Source organism: Bombina bombina, chromosome 8 (assembly GCF_027579735.1).
Source record: "Bombina bombina isolate aBomBom1 chromosome 8, aBomBom1.pri, whole genome shotgun sequence".
In the NCBI taxonomy this organism is placed as follows: Eukaryota; Metazoa; Chordata; class Amphibia; order Anura; family Bombinatoridae; genus Bombina; species Bombina bombina.
Genome location: NC_069506.1, coordinates 29,969,893 through 29,993,040, shown reverse-complemented (window position 1 = coordinate 29,993,040; position 23,148 = coordinate 29,969,893). Strand labels below are relative to the sequence as shown.

Here is a 23,148-nt window from a genome sequence, read left to right as displayed (position 1 = left end):
ATTAATAGCCGGCTACAAAAGATAATGTTTGTATCTGACTGCTTGTTATCATACAAACCAAGTATAATGTTTCACATATAGATACATGATTCTCAAAGGTATTATTCACACACCTATGCTATATATTGATATCTAGAGAGTTTAAGTGTTTTTAATTGTGTATGATTGAACAGTAAAACCAATAAAGTATGAATGGTTAAAAATTGTTCCTGTATTATTCAGGGAGAATTTTTCCTAAATAATTGCAGGGGCAAAGCACTCTTTTTTGTTATAGACTTTGTAACTCATTTATCTGAGTCTCCTTAGTGCTATATTGCCCCCTAACAGGTGCTTGTTGATGACAAAAATATTTGGCACCTATAGGTACTTACCATTAGTACTACTTTACCTACTATCTTGTAAAAAATCCCAGCTCATTCCACAAGGGCTGTTTCGTCTTCCTGAGCCTTCAAAAATGAAGCTTCTGTGGAACAGATTTGCAAGGCTGCAACTTGGTCATCTTTGCACACTTTTTCCAAATTCTATAAATTCGATACTTTTGCCTCGGCTGAGGCTTCTTTTGGGAGAAAGATTCTTCAAGCAGTGGTGCCTTCTGTTTAGGTTCCTGTCTTGTCCCTCCCTTATCATCTGTGTCCTCTGGTTTGGGTATTGGTTCCCAACAGTAATTATGATGATCCGTGGACTCACTGTGTCATTAGAAAAAAAAACGAAATTTATGCTTACCTGATAAATTTCTTTCTTTCTTGACACAGTGAGTCCACGGCCCGCCCTGTATTCAGACAGTTTCTTTTTATATAAACCTCAGGCACCTCTGCACCTTGTGTTACTTCCTTTCTCTCCTTTCCCTTTGGTTTGATGACTGGGGGATTGTGTGGGTAGGGGAGTGATATTTAGCAGCTTTGCCGTGGTGCTCTTTGCCTCCTCCTGCTGGCCAGGAGTGATATTCCCAACAGTAATTGGTGATGATCCGTAGACTCACCGTGTAAAGAAATCAATAAATTTATCAGGTAAGCAAAAATTTCGTTTTTAGCTCTCTTTGTTGAAGAGTAATCCTAGGTAAGCTCAGGAGCGTGCACATGTCTTAAAGGGACATGAAACACAAATTTTTTCTTTCATGATTTAGAAAGAGCATGCCGTTTTAATCAACTTTCTAATTTACTTCTATTATCTAATTTGCTTCATTTCTTGATATCCTCTGCTGAAAAGCATATCTAGATAGGCTCAGTAACTGCTTATTGGTTGCTGCACATAGATGCCTGATGTGATTGGCTCCCCCATGTGCATTGATATTTCTTCCACAAAGGATATCTAAATAATGAAGCAAATAAGATAATAGAAGTAAATTGGAATGTTGTTTAAAATTGTATTCTCTTCCTGAATTATGAAAGACATTTTTTGGGTTTAGTGTCCCTTTAAGCCATCTGGCTGCAGTGTTGGCAACATTGTTTATAGCAATGGTATACATAGTTAAAAACACTGCCGCTATATACTGCTATAGATATGTGCACGCTCCTGAGCTCTTATCAGCCTACCTAGGTTTCATCTTCAACAAAGAATACCGAAAAAAAAGGAAAATTGATAATAGAAGTAAATTGGAAAGTTGTTTAAAATTGCCTGCTCTATATGAACCATGAATGTTTAATTTTGACGTTGCTTTCCCTTTAACTGAATATATATATAGGGCTTGAAATTTCCACTGGTCCAGTGGTCCCGGACGACTTAGAAATTTAACTTTTTCCTATCTTTAAAGGGACATTCCAGACAAATTTGTAAACCACATGGGTGCAATTTGTAATATACATGCATTAGCAAAAATGCTTTTAATAAAAGCTATAGCTGTTTCAAAAGTGTATTTAAGTATGCACTGTGCACCAGCATTTTAAACACAACACTTGTTCGGAGAGCCTAGGGTGCTTGTACCATCTGGTAATGACTCAATTTGTTAATTGCTGACATGATACAAGTCCCACTGATGATCTGAGCAGCTGCATTTTTTAAAATATGGGTGCTTCACATGCACATGCAGAGAAAAATGTTAACACTTAAACAGTTATAACTCTTAATAGAAGCATTTTTGCCTATACATGTGTATTGTAAATATGTTTCTATTCAAAGATGCAATAAATCTATATGCATTTATATTTTGACTGGAATGTCCCTTTAACATTGAGTGGACTACTAACCTTTCCCTCTGGGCTAGTAGCTTTTAACCCCTGACTAGTAAACCATAGTGATATTTTTCCACCTCTAAATAAATTTAAGCTGTTTCATTAAAATAATTCAAAATTTTGATAACATCATTAATGTTAACTGGAAATCCTATATGCAATGCTTTATGTAGGGCTACAGATGTGATGACAGAAGGCTGCTTAGCTTACATTCTTTTAGCCCCAGTTATGACACATCTGGTTTAACAAACCCTAAAGGAACAGTAAACACCTTGAGATCCTAATATAAAATGTTTAGTTCTGCATAAAAAACAACTTTGCAATATACTTTCATTATTTATATTGCCCGTAATTCTCAGAGCTAGAAATGCACCTTGCAGACTTCTCAAGGCGAACCCTGCTACATATCTTTACTTAATTGACTTTGACAGATACCTACTGCAATACAATGCATTTGATAATATCATTTTGGCCATGGCTAGCCTTGTCTGCTGACTCCAGACCTCTATATATGGCAATTGGTGGTTGGAGTTTGACTATTATAAAAACTATTGTAGTAAATAAGATGTTAATTTGTTTTAAAAATGTTTAGACTTGGCTGGTATGTTTTTCTGTAACAGAGATAGCTGTGACGCATTATTAAAGAGTATGACCAGTTAAAAACAATTAGTGTGACCAACTCCCTACAGAGCTGCAAATGATGTGCTGGTATATAGCAAGAGTGCAGTGCTTAGGGGTTTCCTTCCTATAACCCCTCAGCTGCATATAAGGTCACATATCAGCTCCTTAAAAAAAAGTGATGCTCTCCTTACAATGACCCATATTCTGATGCGCCTGCAGGATGCTGTAATGTGAAATGGGGGGGGGGGGGGGTAGTAGCAGCTTCATCGTAACAGGAGATTGCTGTGCTCTGACTTGCTGAGCTCTCCTCCTCCAGAGCTGCTGGGAATACTCACAGCAGCAATTACTGAGCTATCTGCTCTCAGCCCTCTCACATCCCTCCTGAGGTCGGACTGCAGCACAGAGATGCATTGCTGGTAATTCTAATTCAACTACTGCATGATCAGAGGTGACACAGCTTCTCCGTCCGACAGCCCCTTACTGCTGCACCTTCCCCTGTATGCTTAACCATCTGTCTCCTGACCCCTGTACCCCACATATTCCTCTGCCCTCTATATTCCTCTCCCCCTTACCCTTGTACCCTACATATTCCTCTGCCCTCTACCCCTGTACTCTACATATTCCCTACCCCTGTACCCTACACCTTCCCCTACCCCTGTACCATACATCTTCCCCTACCCCTCTACCCTACATATTCCTCTCCCCCTACCCTTGTACCCTACATCTACCCCTACCCATGTACCCTACATCTACCCCTGTATGCTACATATTCCTCTCTCCATCCCCTGTGCCCTATATACATATTCTTCTTCCCCCTACCCCTGTACCCTCCATCTTCCCCTAACCCTGTACCCTACATTTTCCTCTCCCCTACTCCTGTATCCTACATCTTCCGCTACCCCTGTACCCTACACATTCCTCTCTCCTACCCCTGTACCCTTCAACTTCCTCTCCCCCTTACCCCTGTATCCTACATATTCCTCTCTCCAACCCCTGTACCCTATATACATATTTTTCTTCCCCCTACCCCTGTACCCTCCATCTTCCACTAACCCTGTACCCTACATTTTCCTCTCCCCTACTCCTGTACCCTTTAACTTCCTCTCCCCTACTCCTGTATCCTATATCTTCCTCTACCCCTGTACCCTACACATTCCTCTCTCTCCTACCCCTGTACCCTTTAACTTCCTCTCCTTCTTACCCCTGTATCCTACATCTTCCCATCGTACCCCTGTATCCTACATCTTCCTATGGTACCCCTGTATCCTACATCTTCCCATCGTACCCCTGTATCCTACATCTTCCTATGGTACCCCTGTATCCTACATCTTCCCATCGTACCCCTGTATCCTACATCTTCCTATGGTACCCCTGTATCCTACATCTTCCCATCGTACCCCTGTATCCTACCCCTCCTGCCCCTTTACCCTACCCCTTCTGCTTACCCTTGTCTATGTATACTACACTTTGCACTTTCTTCTACCCCTTCGTCCTATCTATACTATATGTCCCTTGCCTCTGTATACATCCCTTCCTACTTGCATGCTACTGTATTGTTACATCTACACTCTCTGTTGCAGCGCTCCCTTTTCCTGAATTGATCTCTATATATTTATATATTTCACCAGCACCATTAACTGGATTGACCACCTTAACCCTCTTTTCTGTTGCCCTCCCTCCTCTTTAGCTTCTTTCCCTTTCTTTCTTGCGTCCCTTATGCTATTTCACCCATCTTACCTACTTTATAGTTTCTCCAGTTCTTTGCACATTGCTTTCTCTCTCTCTTCCCTGTCTGCGTAATCCCCAGCTACACACCTGATTGTGATTCTCTTTCTACCAATATTTTTGCAGAATCTCTCCTGCCCTCTTCCCCCATACTGCCCTCAGCCCCCTCTCTCTGGGGAATGTAGCAGAGGATCAGAATGTTTCGGAGGAAGCTTTCTGATTGGTCAGACTTGGACACCAGTTCCCTGGTAGACCTGGATAGGGATGGATGTGAGCTTCTCGGTGAATCCCCTGGATCTGTGCCTAATGGAAGAGCCGGTGACACTGATTATGTGAGGACTTTATGTTTACTAGACAGCAACATGCAGTGAGCATCCTCTCCCACTAAGCTTCAGAAATCATTGATTTGGGAGATGTTGGAGGGAGGGATTAGGGCACTGTAGGAGTCATGCTATTGATACAAATGTCATTTGACACTGAATAATGTTCAGATGCAGAGCACTTTTATTTTTGTATTAGGTGTTTTGTGAAATGTCATTCCATTATGTGGAGCACGGTTTACGTCTCATACAGATTCGTATATAGAACTATTAGTCTAACATTTGTGGTATTGGGGGACAGACAAGGCGAGAAGGGCACCTGGCTTTGGCCTGGCACTTTGGGGGCCCTGCATTGTCATCAGGGGTGGGGTTATGAGAAGGTGCAATGTATATTGTAAAATTTAGTTTAAGAATAAATGTTTATGGTATCAGGTGTAATATATAGTTTTATTCCTTATCTAGGACACATTGTATGTTGGGACAGGGGTGGAGCCATACACGGGGCAGGATTTACAGAAGTAGGGGAAAAGGGGGCTGGGCTGAGGGGCCCCACAAATTTGTCGTGCCCAGGGCCAGAGGCGTAACTAGAAACCACAGGGCCCAGGTGCAAGAATCTAAGAAGGGCCCCCCCCACGGCCCCTTCCCCCTCCAAAAAAGGGTGAATTTAATACATATCATTTTTTTTTTTTTTTTACATTACACAGAAAAAAAATGTGAATCAGATTACATGTCTGCAAAAGGAGGTACCCTGTGCCCACAGTCTCTGAGATGGTCTGACCCCCTATTACTGTGTATATATATATATATATATATATATATAGTGACACTATTTAACCTCCCAGTACTGTATATAGTAAGTTAGTGACACAGTCTGTAATCTGCCGGTGAGATGGCTGGCCTGACCCTACCCGCCCAGTACTTTATAAAGTGACCACAGTAGTCAGTGACATGGTCCACCCCCCCATACTATATATAGTGGTACTGTATAGTGACACTGTTTACCCCCTGCCCCCCCATGCTGTAGTAACAAGGTCTGTAATTTGCTGGTTCCACAAACATACACAAACACACATACATACATACATACACAAACACACATACATACATACATACACACACACATACATGCATAAATACACACACAGTCACATACATACACACACACACACCATACACACACACATAAACACCAATGGGTAAAACAGAAACACTAACCCCTGTAGTCATGTCACACTCACATGATATCAGTGCAGGCAGTGGTAGGTTAACGTTTTTTATAAAAAAAAAAATATATTAAAAAAAAATATTTTTTTTTTTTTTAAAAGCTGGGCCCCCTCTCTCAGGGGCCCAGTTGCACCTGTGACCTCTGCACCCCCTGTAGTTTCGCCCCTGCCCAGGGCAACGCAAATGCTAAAGGTGGCCCTGGGAGTAGGTATGAGTGAGGGTGGGTGAGAGCCATTGGAGTGGGTATGAATGAAGGTGGTTGACTCTTACTGTCCCCAGGCTAACATTGAATGAATACAACAGAGGGTGGGTGAGTGTCACTGTGTTAGGCTGACACAAAGTGGGGTATGAGAGAGGGTGGGTGTTACTGTACTCAGCTGACATAAAGTGGTTATGAAAGAGTATTGGTGACTATTTCTGTCCTCAAGCTGACATGGGGTAAGTTTAAATAAGTGTGCGCTAACATTACTGCCCCCAGGCTAACATGAAGTAAATATGAAGTAAAAGGGTGAGTGAATGTCGCTGCCCCAGAATGCCATTTAGTGAGTATGAGTTACATTGGGTGACTGTCACTGTTAGTAGGATGACATGTAGTGAGTATGAGTTACACTGGATTACTGTCACTGTTATTAGGATGACATGTAGTGAGTATGTGTTACACTGGGTGACTGTGTTATTAGGATTACATGTAGTGAGTATGAGTTACATTGGGTGTCTATCACTGTTATTAGGATGACATGTAATAAGTATGAGTTACACTGGGTGAGTGTCACTATTATTAGGAGGACATGTAGTGAGTATGAGTTAGAGTGGGTGACTGTCACTGTTATTAGGATGACATGTAGTGAGTATGAATTACATTGTGTGACTGTTACTATTAGGATGACATGTAATGAGTATGAGTTAGAGTGGGTGACTATCACTGTTATTAGGATGACATGGAGTGAGTATGAGTTGCATTGGGTGACTGTCACTGTTATTTAGGATGACATGTAGTGAGTATGAGTTGCATTGGGTGACTGTCACTGTTATTAGGATGACATGTAGTGAGTATGAGTTGCATTGGGTGACTGTCACTGTTATTAGGATGACATGTAATGAGTAGGAGTTAGAGTGGGTGACTGTCACTGTTATTAGGCTGACGTAATGAGTATGAGTTAGAGTGGGTGACTTTCACTATTATTAGGATAACATGTAGTGAGTATGAGTTACATTGGGAGACTGTCACTGTTATTAGGATGACATGTAGTAAGTATGAGTGCACCAGACTGACATGGAGTGAGCATGAGTAAGGGTGACTGTTGCTGCCTGCAAGCTGACATTTTCTCTCAACCTCTTGTTGTGGAGCTGCAGTATGGAGAGGAAGAGGATGATGACGTGGACCCCATATTTATCCCACGCACAGAGATCTACAGCCAGGACACCAGTGAAAACTTCTTCAAGGATGGGAAAACCAAGATTGGTAAGAAGCAGGACTGAGTGATAGAAATAAACACTACATTTAGACGTTAATATGTCTCTCCCTTGCAGTCACACAGACACTTGTTTCCACCACCATTTGTTTCTTTGTTCAGTGCGGACTCCAGACATTTATCACCCTTTTCCTCTGTCTTATACTTCTTGTTTTCCTTCATCAATTGAATCCATCCGCCAGCATTTGTCCTCTCCTTCTTTCCTTACTTCCTTTTTTGTTTTCAGCCATCCCTACAGCTGCGCTTCCCTCACCTTCTCTCTTCCCATATCTTTTATCACCCTTAAAGGGATATGAAACCCAAAAAATAATTGTTATTCAGACAGAACATACAATTTTAAAAAAGTTTCCAGTTTACTTCTATTATCAAATTTGCTTAGTTCCCATAATATTCTTATTTGAAGAGATACCTAGGTAGCATCTGGAGCACTATATGGCAGGAAATAGTGTTGCCATCTAGTGCTCTAGCAAAACTGTTGCCATATAGTGCTCAAGAAATGGGCCGGCTCCTAAGTTTTCGTCCCTGCTTTTCAACACAAGATACCAAGAGAACAAAGAAAAATTTGTAATAAAAGTAAATTAGAAAGTTGTTTAAAATTGCATGCTCTGTCTGAATCATGAAAGAAACATTGTAGGTTTCATAATCATTTTTAGTTAAATAAAGTTTATTGAACATTTTTACAATAATAACATTGCATTATATGAGACTCAATTCATTAGCCGGCAATAAGTGGCATTATAGACCTTCTGGCAGAAAGGGGTTTCCAAGTCTTACTAAGGCTTCCTGGTTACTCTTTGCAGACTTCATGCTGGTCTGGGAGGAAAAAATCCAGTCTTCAAAGAAACACAAGTTAAAGGGCAATGCCCGAAGTCAGGAGCAAGACTCCAAGGGGCAACAGAGCAGAGCAAAAAAACAAGGAGCAAAGGAACGCTACAGGAGACGTTTTCACCGTAACCTGCTGAAAGCTGGACTGCTGTGTGAGAAGGTGAGAGACCTCAGGGGCCAGAGAGCAACTCTGGGATTGCTTCTACTGGATGAAACTTTGTATGCATAAGGGTAGAAATAATTATGGCCAAGCTTGTATTTTATAATGTCAGTTACATCTTTGATAACCAATACATGACCTTATTTTAAAAACATTAGTTTGGAACAATCCATTGTAGGTCAGGTCAGGTCAGGAGTGCCTTTAGAGCATTTGACATGGATGCCTGCTGCCCTTTGTACCTACTTTTATCCCTGGTGTAATCTATATTTTGTGAATAGATTAATTGTAGGATTCCCTAAAATCTGTTGATAAAGTTGCAGCTTTTACTGTCATGATGTTTTTCATTTGTCTGTCACCTGTAACCTTGAACCACTTACCTATTATGCCACCCTATCTACTACTATTTGTATCATTTTAGTTTTTGTTACATGTTAGTACTAAAAAGTAATATATGGGGTATACAGGGTATGTGCCCTGTCTAAGCCCATAAAGACTTGTGCACTGGTTTTGCAGTATTCTTTCCCTACCTCATACCTCCAAGCATTTGTGGCTAGTTATTATGGACTCTGGAGGTTGAGAGATGTCACTGTTTTGTGGGACGGAGCTTTGTATAGAGGGGCGGGGACACATTTGGATAGTGGGTGGTATTATAGGTGCACCTGGACAGTTAGTAGGTATGTCTGGGTTGTCTATGGGTGGGGCTAATGAAAATTCTACAAATCAAGACATGATACAGCTGTCTCAGAGTGACAGCAGGGCAGAGCTCAGAATTAGAGACTGTCCCTCTTAAATAGAGACAGTTGCAAAGTCTGCTATTTTTTTACATTAAAAGGTACATTTTTTCAACAATTAATAATGCCTAAAATACTCAGCCAATTTAGTTTATTTTTCAGCATTTCCAGTATAACAAAGTTACAAGCACATTTAAGACTCATGTTTTTGCTTTTTCACAACAGGAACAGACGATCAGTGAGCGGAGGTCCCTGCACTACCTGAAGCTCAGTGTTCCATGGGATGTCCTGGTGTACTATGCTGAGGAGCTGTGCATGAGAGCTCCCCTACAGGTCTGCTCCTCAGCCATTATATCAAGGCCAGTTAAAACAGATGTGTGATGCCCGAATAGAAGGGACATAGTAATCAAATCTGAATTGTGCATGATGAGTGCATTTCAGTTTCTCTAAACCAAGTCTCACTGGACAAAACTGGCATAAACTAGGCTTCATGTTCCCTCTGTTCCAAGGTCTCATTATGTTGTATAGCCGACATAAAGAGAACTGCAGGGGGTAATCATTAGAGTTAAGGTAACACATCTTCTAGCAGGAATAATAGTAGCTGATCACAAGAATATTGTTTTATGTTTTAAGGGTGGAATGTCCTTTTTAGGCTGAATCAGACTGATATACTTCAGGGATGTCCTCCTTTATAAAAAACACAGTTAAGCTAAACGCAGCTACTACAAGGTGACAGCCGACCTAAATGTAAGCTTCTAAGCCTGCCAAAATTATCATCTGGAGTGATTTGCTCTTGGTACAGAGGGGGGTTGTCTGGTATTTTGGGGCTGGACTGTATTTTTTAGGAGGAGTCAGACTGATATACTTCTGGAAAGTTCTCCTTTGTATAAAACACAGTTTGGCTAAAGAGGGTGCTTCTAATCAGTGATCAAACTATTGGTCCATTGTTTGTTCCTGGTCGAGCACTTCTCTTTTTATAAAAAGGTCACTTACATGTATCTACTGCTATTTCTGTGGGAAGTGGAAAACAGAATTTACCAAAGACTTATTGTACTAAAATATCACTAAAAGGAACTTAATACAAAAGTACAGGACTGGAAATATCTACTTGTCCTGAACTAGTAACATGTTTCTCATATATAACTTTGAGTAGACTATTGACTATAGGTAAATTTAATTTCACATCTAGAAAAAGTATATTAAAATGTTGCCTATGCATGGAAGTTATGTATTTTAATATTCTCTTAATCGTGTTATTTTATTGTTTTTTGTTCACTTTATTGTATCGAGCAGCAAGCAGTCAAAATCTCACAGAACTTTAGTTCTGTCCTTTATTGTTTTCATTATTTTTTGTTTTTATTGTTTTTCACTCCTGCAGGCTCAACCAAACCCAGACACAAACACATCGGACAAAGTTCTCCGAAAACTGCGCATTCCCAACCCTATGTACCATTATGTACCCAACAAACCAATTGATTATTACACCTGTGCCTTCCGCAAATCCAAGCTGCAGAGGTAAGATATGAGCTTATTCCTCTACTGTTGCTAGGACTAATTAAATATGACATGCCAAAAGACCATGCCCTGCTCTTTTAAATAAGCGGTCCCAGGTATGGCGCAGTTTCAGAACTCTTCCGCATTTATTACTGTACACTTGGTGCCTATCAGGTTAAAAATAGTAATTTTTATACTGACCGAGGGACAACTAGATGGTCAGTTAACCTCTGATTGAAAGGAGATTATCTTCTTTTTAATGGGGGGGGGGGGGGTCATCTGCCAGATATGTGCCCTATCTAGCGTGACTTCAGAGCTCTGGTTACGGGGTTACTCCAGACAAAAAAGTTGCAAAAAACACATCACAATTATATACACTCATAATAACACTATCTAATGACAATTACAATAAAAAGTTATAAAGGCTTAAAGAAATGAGGGCGGCAAAGGGCTTTAACATAGATATACATACATATATATGTCTAAATATGTACACATACAAAAACATAAATACATATGTATTCATATATAGACATATACTGTATATATATATATATATATATATATATATATATATATACACACACAAAGTGCATTGGAGCCCTTTGCAGTCAAGAAGCTAAAAACATGAAAAACATATTTCACATATTAATATTCTTTATATTTTCTAAATACTTTTTAATAGATATTTATATCTGTATATATATATATATATATATATATATATATATATATATATATATATATATATATATATACCTATATAGGTATAGATATACAGTATATTTTACCAAAATAAAACATTATATATATATATATATATATATATATATATATATGTATATATATATATATATATATGAGAAAAAGTAGAAGGAGGCGCCACCATAGTGCACAATCAATATTGCAGAAAATCGCCAGCACACAATGTAACGTACTTACAGTGTTAAAAGCACTTGAGAAGTGCTACAGAGGCTTCCTGGACTCTTAAAGTCGTCCAGACAACTTATCCTCGTCTTTTCTAGGCCACTCAAACTCCTTATTCGGCTGCCATACACGGATTACAGACCAGGTGTGTGGGAAAAGCTGAAGTTTCCAATCCCTCACTTTCCAGCCCGTATTGCCTTCCACACACTCCGTGCGCTCTAGTAGTAACTGATATAGTATACAGTGTATACGATATGTAACAAGTAAAAATGTGTATAATGATGCTCGTGGAAAAAGTCAATAATTAAAAAGACTTTAATTTTAAATAAAGACGAGGATAAGTTGTCTGGACGACTTTAAGAGTCCAGGAAGCCTCTGTAGCACTTCTCAAGTGCTTTTAACACTGTAAGTACGTTACATTGTGTGCTGGCGATTTTCTGCAATATTGATTGTGCACTATGGTGGCGCCTCCTTCTACTTTTTAATTTTAGACGGTCACGAATACTGAACACCAACAGATTTTGGGAGGAGTAGCTTGCCGTAGTTACGCTTTGGACCCCTGTGGGATTTTCCATCGCTGTCTCAAGAAACATTCATTCCACTTAGGATAAGTGACTTTGAACTTATATTTTCACTTGGATTTTGCACTATTAGAGTTTAGTTTAATTATATATGATATAGTAGTGTTGGATACTCATGTCCTTTACATGGGTCGCAGTTGGTCACTGATTTTTGTTTTTATTTTTTGCATATTTTTTGCACATTATTGAGCTATATGTAATAGCTGTATATTTTAATACTGGGTATGACCACTTTTATTTGATATTTTGCACTTATCATTACTCGTCTATTGTATACCACTTTTTGTTTTTTGTATATAATTATATTAGGCGCATCCTACTCACATTGCATTTTTATGTTACATATATATATATATAAATATGTATTTAAGAATAAATATAACATATTCTGCTATGTGAAGAACATTGGAATATGAAATATTCGTATTTTATGTTGAGTTAGTGCACTTTGCTTAAACACGATTGGGTTTGTGCGTGAGTAAGGTGTTAGTCTTTTTCTCCATTTTTCACACTCCATTGAAGTCTATAGGGGAATATGTTAATGTGGTTAAGTTCGGCTTTTTTGTGCACGTTAGCTTAGCGGTCATACAAAAACTTTTCACTTTCAACTTGTAATACACGCGCTACCCGAAGTGTGCAAAAAGTCTCTGTCTCGCAGATTTAACGCATGAGCGGGAGCACATAATACCGATCCACTCATAATCTAGCCCTTAGTTTGTTAACGTCACTGGATAAAAATGTACCATATTACTGGTGCAAAACTCAGTGGTAATGAACAAGGTAGGCTTCCGCTTGTATTTCATGTTAAGATTTGAAAAATAACCCAATACAGGCCTAGATTACAAGTAAAACACAAAAATATTAGCACTATTGAGCACTAAAAGCACTTTAGTTAAAGGGACAGTCTACACCTATAACAACCTTAATCTCGAAACCGGAAGTCTGTCAGCAATATCTGAGCAAACCCAAAAAGGCTCCCTTTTTTTTGAGGTTCCTCCGTTGAAGCAATTCTAACACTCTGAAGTTTAGGTAATTAATTATACCAATTAAAAGGTTATATTTTTAGATTGCAGGCTGTCAAAATACTTACATGACATAATAAGGGGTACTTCTGATATTTGAATGCGGCAGAAAACTAGAGATAAAGTTTGGTTCCGGATAGTTGGTTCCCAGTGACGTTGCGCAAGTTGCGAAGCACTGAAAGCGCGATACAGTATTTTAATCGGTGTTCAATTTTTTATTGGACAGTTGAAATTAAGAGAGTGGGTGATGTATTGGGTAGGCGGTGCGGAGCGGCCATTTCTAACCGTCGGAATATAACTTGTCGTTGAGAATAACTCTGGATATGTAGATGACTTGATATGGTTGCAGGGGTAAGTAATGAAAATCGGAAAAGAATCTAACGGATGGACTAAGGTTGTTATAAGTGTAGACTGTCCCTTTAAATCAATAGTGCTCATTTTCTTGAACTCGTATTACAAGTTTAAAGCAAAATGACTCAAGCGCTAACATCTGGAGGTCGGACAGCGCGGCAGCACTATCTCCCTTTCCCTATAAATAAATTTGTCAGTGGTTAGCATTTTCACTTGAATGCGCCACTGAGAGATATTTGTACAGTCTGACAGATTGCAGGAACCCTCTATGAAAGAACATGTTAGGTTTCTTTTGTGTTTTTCATTACAGATTTCTGGGCAGCGAGTGTCATGCCACTTATTTCACCAACACCCAGAGGAGCAGAATTGTAAGTAACAATGTCTCACATCCCTCTGTATTAGCAGCTTAGAGTTTAAATAGATTGTATCATTAAAGTGATAGATTATGAAACTTATCTTCATGTTCTCACAAAGACTCCAGCTTAAAGGGATACTAAACACAATTTTTTTCTTTCATGATTCAGATAGAGCTTGACATTTTAAGCAACTTTCTAATTTACTCCTATTATCAATTTTTCTTCGTTCTCTTGCTATCTTTATTTTAAAAGCAGGAATGTAAATCTTAGCAGCCAGCCCATTATAGGTTCAGCACCATGGATAGCGCTTGCTTATTGGAGGATTACATTTAACCACCAATAAGCAAGCATAACCCAGGTTCTCAACCAAAAATGGGCTGACTCCTATGCATCACATTCCTGCTTTTTAAATAAAGATAGCAAGAGAACGAATAAAAAAATGATCATAGGAGTAAATTAGAAAGTTGCTTAAAATTGCATGCTCTTTCTGAATCACAAAATATTTTTTTTTTGTTTAGTGTCCCTTTAAGCACTGTATACCAGTTTATTCAATGTGAAGGCTGACCTGCCTGATATGACATTTGCTGTCATTGGTTTTACAGTAGAATGATTTCAATCACTTTTTTTGTACACCATAATTATTTTTCTATCTCTAGGAACTAACCAAATAACCAGAGGATATATTTAACTGCTGCATTCCATTGTTAGGTAGGGTGTCTGGAAATGCTGGCTCTCGCATCACTGCCTAATAAATTAAGCAAATACAACTATTTACAGTAGAGCTGGAATACAAAAGGCTTGGTTCATGTGTAACTGGCAGACTTCCTCTGTGTGAGTCAGTCTTTGCTGCCACTGTACCTGGGTTTGCAAAATAAACTGGAGCGTACCAACTAATACCAGGTGATAGGGAGAATGCCAGGCACACAGGAAAAGGATGAGCGATACAGCTGCTGGGGGAGGTGAATGGCTGTAGGGCAGGGATGTACAACCTATTGACAAAGGGTCCCAATTAAAAAAAAATATTACAAGCCAAGCACATTTTAGAAATACTACTAAAGTTAAAGGGATATGAAACCCAAATATTACTTTCATGATTCAGATAGAGAATGCAATTGTAAACAACATTATTTAATCTGCTTCATTCTTCAGATATCCTTTATTGCAGAAATAGCAATGCACATAGGTGAGCCAATCACACAAGGCATCTATCTGCAGCCACCAATCAGTAGCTACTGAGCCTATTTAGATATGCTTTCAACAAAGGATATCAAGAAATTGAAGCAAATTAAGATAATAGAAGTACATTGAAAAGTTGAATAAAATTGCATGCTCTTTCCAAATCATGAAAGAAAAAATGTTGGTGTCATGTCCCTTTAACAAACATAGATGCTGCAGATTTCCCAACTATCCTGCATGAAGCAGGAATGTAGCGTTTTGGGAGATCTTCCTCTACACTGTTTATGACTTGGTTTACAAAGTAAATCTGAGAACAATTGAATCCCACAATGAAACACCTCAATCACAGATTCACCTCCAAACTGCTTAGCCAACTTTACTCCTCCTAACTACCCAGCCACTCATCTAAACTGCCCCTCTGTGAGCAAAGGGTTAAATGGAGACTTATATTTGTGTAACATTAAAAAAACAAAAACCTTATTGTTTAGGACAACATTTATGCTCCACTATTTCGCTGCTGGTTTTTACGCTCTGCAATATCTTATTAGTGAACCCCTGTAGACTTCTATAACAGCCAGAGAAAATTTGGATTAACTTATAACTCAGTATGGCTCATCTCATCCGTCTTTTCTCGCATTTAGCTTTATGAGATTCTCTCTCGTACGGTGTATGGGAAGAGGAAGCATGCTGAGGTTGGCATTGAACGAATGGTAAAAGAAGGAATATATACTGCAGCCTTCCCTTTACATGAGGTAAGGTCCACTATGCACTTAGTTCTTAGGACTTCACTGTAGACCTCCATAATTCCACTGCTCATTATAAACACGTTAGGTCCAATCACCAGGCACTCATGTTGTGTAAAGGCCCACCAGATATTCACTTCTTATTACTTGACAGGGTCCACCAGACTTGTCACTTTCCATTTTATGAGATTATTTTTTAGCAGTATTCAGTTCACATTATGTAAGGATCATCACTACTCACTCCTGATAACATGTGTTAAGATTCTTCCAAGTACCAATAACCGATGACATAAGTTGAGGTTACCAGGTGATCCCATTTCATAACGAGAATTGATGTGCACCAGGTGTTCAGTTATACCATTGGTCATTTGATGATCAACTTACTTTCCAATGCAAGGTGACCTCTTTAATGTACAGTATATTTATTACATGACACAGGTATGCATTTCTAATTACCTATGTCAATGTCCTGTCCACGCTCTTCTCCTGGTACAGAAAGTGAAGTTATCACTCACTTATTACTTTATGTCATCAATATACTTTTTTTGTGAATTTTGTCATTGTGTTTTTAGTGTGAATGAACTGAAATCTGAGTATGCACACAAATATGTTTGTGCTAAATACTTGCACACTTGTGTAAAATACTTTCAAATGAGGTTACAATTTGTGGTCCAGTATATAATACTTCTGAACTTCTGAGATTGGGGAAAGTGGGAAATCTTGTGATTGGCTGGTGAACATTTAGAAAGCTTCTGGTAGACTACAGTTTATGTTCTGGACACAGACTCTCAATTACCTTTGCATGACATGACTTTGGGGCCGATTTATGAAAGTGCGAGCAGACGTGATACGATGTAGCGTATCATGTCCGCGGCACATCGTATGCTGTCGGCATTTATAACTGCACAAGCATTTCTTGGGAACTGCTTGTGCAATGCTGCCCCTGCAGATTGGCCGCTAGCAGGGGGTGTCAATCAGTTCGATCGTATAGGATCTGGTGGATTGATGTCCGCAGCCTCAGAGCAGGCCCCAATGTATTTATTTCTATTATTTGAGGTCAATACCTGAGACATGATGTGAATCCCATTTGGACCTTGTACACCAAAATCAAATGCTGAAGCTAAACTATTACCAAATTCTTAAGATCAGAAATTACACGGTAGTGATGGGGAATTTTCACCTACACCAGTGTTTCTTAACCGCGTTCCTCAAGTCCCCATAAAGGTCAGGCTTTCATTATAGTTGAACTAGAGCACAGGTGAAGTAATCAGCTGATCAGTAACCATGGTTACTAACCTGCTCTCACCCATCAACTGATTATTTCACCTGTGCTCTAGTTCAGCTATAATGAAAATCTGGCCTGTTGGGCGGTACTTGAGGACCGCGGTTGAGAAACACTGACCTACAAGATCGTCAAGCATGTGGAATTCAGAAATAATCTATTGCCCCTGTGAAGTATCTCAGCACTTGCTTATTATATCAGAGCTAACGAGATTGTCACATTTTTTTTAAAAACTGTTTTCAAGGTGTTTTTGTGTGTATTTTAACGTTTTTTAATTTGAATCAGTTTGTTTTGTTACGGTTTGAAGGCATTTTGTGAGGCTGCTGTGCCACCGTGCCACGTGTTTGTCATCTTTAGTAGAGGCAGCTGAAGAGTGTTTTTATATTTGTTGATATGGGAATACTCCCCACTAACCCTTACCCTTCTGACAGGGCAAATTTGAGCTACCTGAGTATGAGGTGCTCCCTGAAACGCTGAATCCTCGACAGATCCTTTACCAATACTGGTCTAGCTGGTCCCAGTGGTATAAGTACCAGCCCCTGGACCACATCCGTGAATACTTTGGGGAGAAAGTAGCAATATATTTTGCTTGGCTGGGTATGTATTAAAAGGATATGAAACCCTAAAAAAAAATCTTTCATGATTCATACATTTTTAAGCAACTTCCCAATTTACTTTTATCTAATTTGCTTTATTCTCTTGTATCCACCAATCAGTAGCTAGCTCCCAGTATTGTATTGATGCCCCCTGAGTCTACCTAGGTATGCCTTTCTAAAAAGGATACAAAGAGAATAAAGCAAATTTGATAATAGAAATAAATTTGAAAGTGGTCAAAATTGCACGCTCTATCTGAATAATTAAATGTTATTTTTAAGGGTGCAGTCACTTTACTAGCTACTTACTGACCAGGACAGCTGAGATGTAGGGTAATCCTCAAAACAGCTGGCATTGCAGCTGGTCCTGCAATTTATATTAGTATATGTAACCAAACTCTGAGACTGATGTCAGTAGTCAACCCTGTGTATTTGCATTTAAAGGGATACGGAAGTTAAAACTAACTTTAATCATCCAGACAGCGTATAATTAAAATAAATTAAACCAATTTACCTCTATTATCAAATTTACCTCTTTCTTTTGGTCTTCTTTGTTGGAACTTATCTCCTTTCCATGAGAATATTCTATGGTTCTAAGGCTCAGGAGTGTGCACATATTTAGAGAACTATATGGCATTGGTGTTTACACCAATGTTTGTAACAATGTTATACATACAGTGCTCAAAACATGCACAATCTTGATATTTACAGAGAGAGAAATGCATTGCTCAACAAGGGCAGAACAACAGCTCAGTAATGTGTTATTTGGCTACGTACCACCTGGGAGAAGCCTCTTTTAGCCCAAATGTCCTTTCCACAGAGGAGAATTTTCCTGAAATATTTCACTCTTATCCTGCCTAAAATGAACAGTCCTGCTTTGAAACACCAGGCAATTATACTCTGAGCAAGGAACATGGCAACCCCAGATTGTTTCATTCCTCTGTGGACGTCAGTGAGCTGCAGCTGTGTCCCTCTAGGGCAGAGAGTCCATGTCTGGTTTCCCCATCACCATTAGGGAGAATTTCCCCAGGGACATAATACAAATATATACAGAGAGAGAAGCACTCATCCAGTAACAAACAATAGCTCAGTAGCTTGTGCTTTGGCGAGTCACCACCAAATAGTTTCTTTTAGCCCAATTGTGCTTTTCACAGAGGAGAACTTTCCTAAAGTGTATCAGGCTGATCCAGCCTAACAGACTGCCCAGCCCTAGGCACTCTTCTTCTGAATGAGGAACATGGAAACCCCAGATTTCAGGCTTCTGAGCATACCTCAGGATACTCTTATAACGAGGAGCTAAATATGAATGAACAATAGTACCAAGAGAAAGAAGTTAATATGCTGTATCTGAATAACTAATTTAAGCTTCCATCCCCTTTAATCGAATGTATCAAGCAAATTATCCACATAACTTAGCACAGAATCTGAGGTCCCAATCTTTTATTGTCATCCTAGTCTAATGCAGAATACAAAAATCTTTATTTATCATTATTACTTATAATAAGCATGTTTTATTTTGTATGTATTGTCTAGTGGATACAATTTCCCTGGATGTAAATATTGTATAATAGAGTTACATAACATGTTATAGTTCATTATTAATCAGAACGACTATAGTTGAGACTTGTGTTAATGAACGGTGTGTTTAACTGTAGGGTTTTACACAACTTGGCTACTTCCTGCTGCTATTGTTGGATCCGTAGTCTTTGTCTCCGGCCTATTGACAATGAGGGGCAACCACGCAGCGTAAGTATAAGTGAGAGAGGAGCATACATTTAGCATCGCCCAGCAAGTAACTGAAGATTCTATCTACAGACAGGAAGTATGTCAGAGTGAGCAGAAGTATCTCATGTGCCCACTGTGTGACACCTGTAAAACCTGGTACATCTCTGAGATATGCCCCATGGCCAAGGTAAGTAACCCTGTGTCGTGATTCTTTGACATGGTCTGTCAGTCTGTGCATTAGGCTATTTGTTTCTGACTTTCCAGGTAGGATATTTGTTTGACCACCCAGGGACGGTCTTCTTCAGTATCTTTATGTCCTTTTGGGCTGTCACATTTCTTGAATACTGGAAGAGGAAGAACGCAACTCTGGCTCATCACTGGGACTGTATGGACTTCCAGGAAGAAGAGGTGATTTTTTATTCCATTTTTAGGCATAAAGGTTTATATTTGTTTTGCACATTTCTGTCCATTATGTGATATGGACTCTTAAGATTTCTCTTCATATGTCACAAGATTCAAATAAAGTTTAAAATATTATTTTCTTTTTTTCTCGTATTAAGCATTGTTTTTCTTTTTTATTTTCTTTCTTTCATTAAGCACTGTTCTTCCATATATAGGCATACAACTATTGTATTTGTCTTATATTTGTGCCAGTTATATTAAATTTAGATTCCACTACCTATGATGTGATTACAAATATTTAACATTGTTCTTTCTTTATATCTTGTTTTCTCTCTCTTTTTCTTTCTTTCATTCTTTCTATATTATTTTCTCTCTCTTTCTTTCTCTCTCTCTTAATTTCTTTCTTTCTCTCTTTTTCTCTCTTTTTCTTCCTCTCTTTTTTAAATATTTTTAATTTGTTCACGTCATAATAATTTACAGTTCACTATTTAATTACCTACATTTTTTTGTGCTATAACTTGGCCAGGTAGAGCTTTGTGTGTGTTTTACTGCTTTCTTAAATGGTCAATAAACTTTTAATTCCCATAAAATATTAAATTATACATAATAAAAATGTTGTAATGCATTTTCATTATTTCTTTTTCTTGAAATTTATATTTAATGCAGGACTCTGCAGCATTACACGCAGTAATTGCTTGAACAGTGCAGGAGCTTATTTGTATATATCACCAAATAGTCACAGCAAAGGAGATAACATAAGCATATTTGAAAGAGTTTTCAAGTTGTATATCCCTGGACCATAAACAAAATGACAATTTTAATATTTATAAAATATTTTTTGTAATTGATGGTATATGGATATACAAAATACTTTAATGCCCTTTAAGTAAATATATGAGCACAAAATAAACAGGGGATACTTGAGCATTCTCTGCCTACGGCTGCCTTACACAGAAGCCACGTGCTGAGCTTGTGCTGTACAGATTCTTCTGCTTCTTTATTATACAGAATTATTTTGTATATTTGTTAAATTCCAAGAATTGTTGTAAATATCTGTGACTCACTATTGTTTCCAAAGGAGCGTCCCCGTCCTGAATTTGCGGCGATGGCTCCTCAGATGGAGCAAAACCCTATCACCGGAGTGAAGGAACCGTACTTCCCTGATAGAGATCGTCTGTCTCGAATCCTCACTGGCTCCATGGTTATAGTCATCATGGTGAGATTGCTATTGCTTCAGCATTTTGTATATTCTAAAGACCATGCCTGAGCTTGTTTAGCTTGAGAGAGTTTGGTGGATATCTAACAAAACAGTATGTAATTAATGGATTAATAAAGAAACCAGGATTTATCTGAGAAGATTTATGGAGGTGAATAGGACTGGTATTGTCCTTAAAGTGCCATAAAACATTTTGAGTTATGTGCATATTATAAAAGGGTCAACTAAGGTAAAACTGTGTGTGAAAAAAAAGCTTATAAGTAATTTTAATAAAATTTCCAAAAATCTGCAAAATTACTTACACTTTAGTGTGCCAAGTGAAGATTGCTCCATCCCCCCCACCCTTATCAGTGTCCTAGTCCAAACCTTGTGGTATCATATAACAAAGCGTGCATGTGAGGATAATTACTTATGCAAGCAAGGGGGGTTGAGGAGGGACAGCAGGTACTGCTATTGTTTGTTGCCAAGAGGCTTGGTCGTTTCTATGGGGATAATGTCACATGCTTTGGGAAAGCTTCAGAATTATACTGTGCACTGCTTTAGTCAGGTGCCATGTGACTATGCCCCCTACTATGCATGTGCATGAGTGCATTCTGCCGTAGCTATGGCCTTGATAGCACCTTCCATATATGGAAATGCCCAGGGGGAGCTTTCTGCAAACAAAATTATGCCTGAATTTAAAGGGACACTCAAGTCAAAATTAAACTTCATGATTCAGATACAGCATGCAATTTTAAACAACTTTCCAATTTACTTCCAAAATGTGCACAGTCTTTTTATATTTATACTTTTTGAGTCACCAACTCCTACTGAGCATGTGCAAGAATTCACAGCATATACGTATATGCATTTGTGATTGGCTGATGACTGTCACATGATACAGGGGGGAGTGGAAATAGACATAAGTTTGCAATTTATTTAACAAAAATCTACTACTCATTTGAAGTTCAGACTAAGTTCTATTGCATTGTCTTCTTATCATGCATTTATTGATTATGCAAATCTACAGTGTTGACTGGTCCTTTAAGGGGTTAATGGGGTTTAAAATAGAAACCTTTTTGCAGGTAAGCTTTGGCTGCATTATATATTTAGAAACGTGAGTTAGTTCATACTGTTTTATGTCCCTTTAAGCTCTGAACCACCTAGAATTGCCCTTTCAAATGAGATGATACTTGTCTCTCTTTGCGGGGGGCTGACATGAGCTTGGTAAGAATTAAGTCCATCTGCATCAGGGCACTTCCTTAGTTTTTGTGTCAAAAGAATCAAAACTAGTGTGGGGATAGTGGGGAGGATGTAGGACATTGGCTTCTCCTCATCTATATACTTAAAGGGGCACTAAAGTAAAAATTAAACATGATTCAGATAGAGCATGCAATTTAAAGAAACTTTGCAATTTGCTTCCATTATGAGATTCTCCTACTGAGCATGTGCAAGAGTACACAGTGTATACGTATATGAGTGTGTAATTGGCTGATGGCTGTCACGTGATACAGGGGGCCAGCAAATTAAAATATTTTTTTTAAATGTAATGGTTAAGAAAAAAAGAATTTATGTTACTTTCAGAGGGTACTACAGGGACATCTTCACAAACAGTAAAAATGGTGGACAAAACTAAGTTCTCATTTAGGTGTTCTAAAGTCAGGAAATTCCAAGCTTCAACCCAATAGTAGATTTTCTGGTGACATTTTTGATGACATCATATGAATTTACATAACATCATCAATGACATCATACATTTCACAATATATTAACTAATATTAACTAAACAGCTTTTCCAACAGTAATTTGCAGCTCCATATATCATCACAATTAAAGGTTCCTCCTAAATTCAAGTCTAAATTAAACTCTCATGATTCAGATAGAACAGCAATTTTAAACAACTTTCCAATTTACTTCCATTAACAAAATGTGCAGTCTTTTTATATTTACACTTTTTGAGTCACCAGCTCCTACTGAGCATGTGCAAGAATTCACAGAATATACGTTTATGCTTTTGTGATTGGCTGATGCCTGTCACATGATGCAGGGGAAGTG

The 23,148-nt window shown here is 38.6% G+C and overlaps 1 protein-coding gene across 1 annotated transcript in view; it reads left to right on the top strand.

Moving 5' to 3' along the window:
• The first annotated feature begins 4,711 nt into the window (after positions 1-4,711).
• ANO7 (anoctamin 7) overlaps positions 4,712-23,148 on the top strand; it is an 89,663-nt gene continuing 71,226 nt past the window's right edge. Inside the window, exons 1-12 of the mRNA XM_053690256.1 lie at positions 4,712-4,846; positions 7,412-7,520; positions 8,331-8,515; positions 9,472-9,579; positions 10,625-10,761; positions 13,932-13,989; positions 15,795-15,905; positions 17,610-17,775; positions 19,427-19,517; positions 19,587-19,683; positions 19,761-19,904; positions 20,977-21,114. Coding sequence (XP_053546231.1) covers positions 4,712-4,846; positions 7,412-7,520; positions 8,331-8,515; positions 9,472-9,579; positions 10,625-10,761; positions 13,932-13,989; positions 15,795-15,905; positions 17,610-17,775; positions 19,427-19,517; positions 19,587-19,683; positions 19,761-19,904; positions 20,977-21,114 — 1,479 coding nt within the window. The remainder of the gene's footprint in view (positions 4,847-7,411; positions 7,521-8,330; positions 8,516-9,471; positions 9,580-10,624; positions 10,762-13,931; positions 13,990-15,794; positions 15,906-17,609; positions 17,776-19,426; positions 19,518-19,586; positions 19,684-19,760; positions 19,905-20,976; positions 21,115-23,148) is intronic.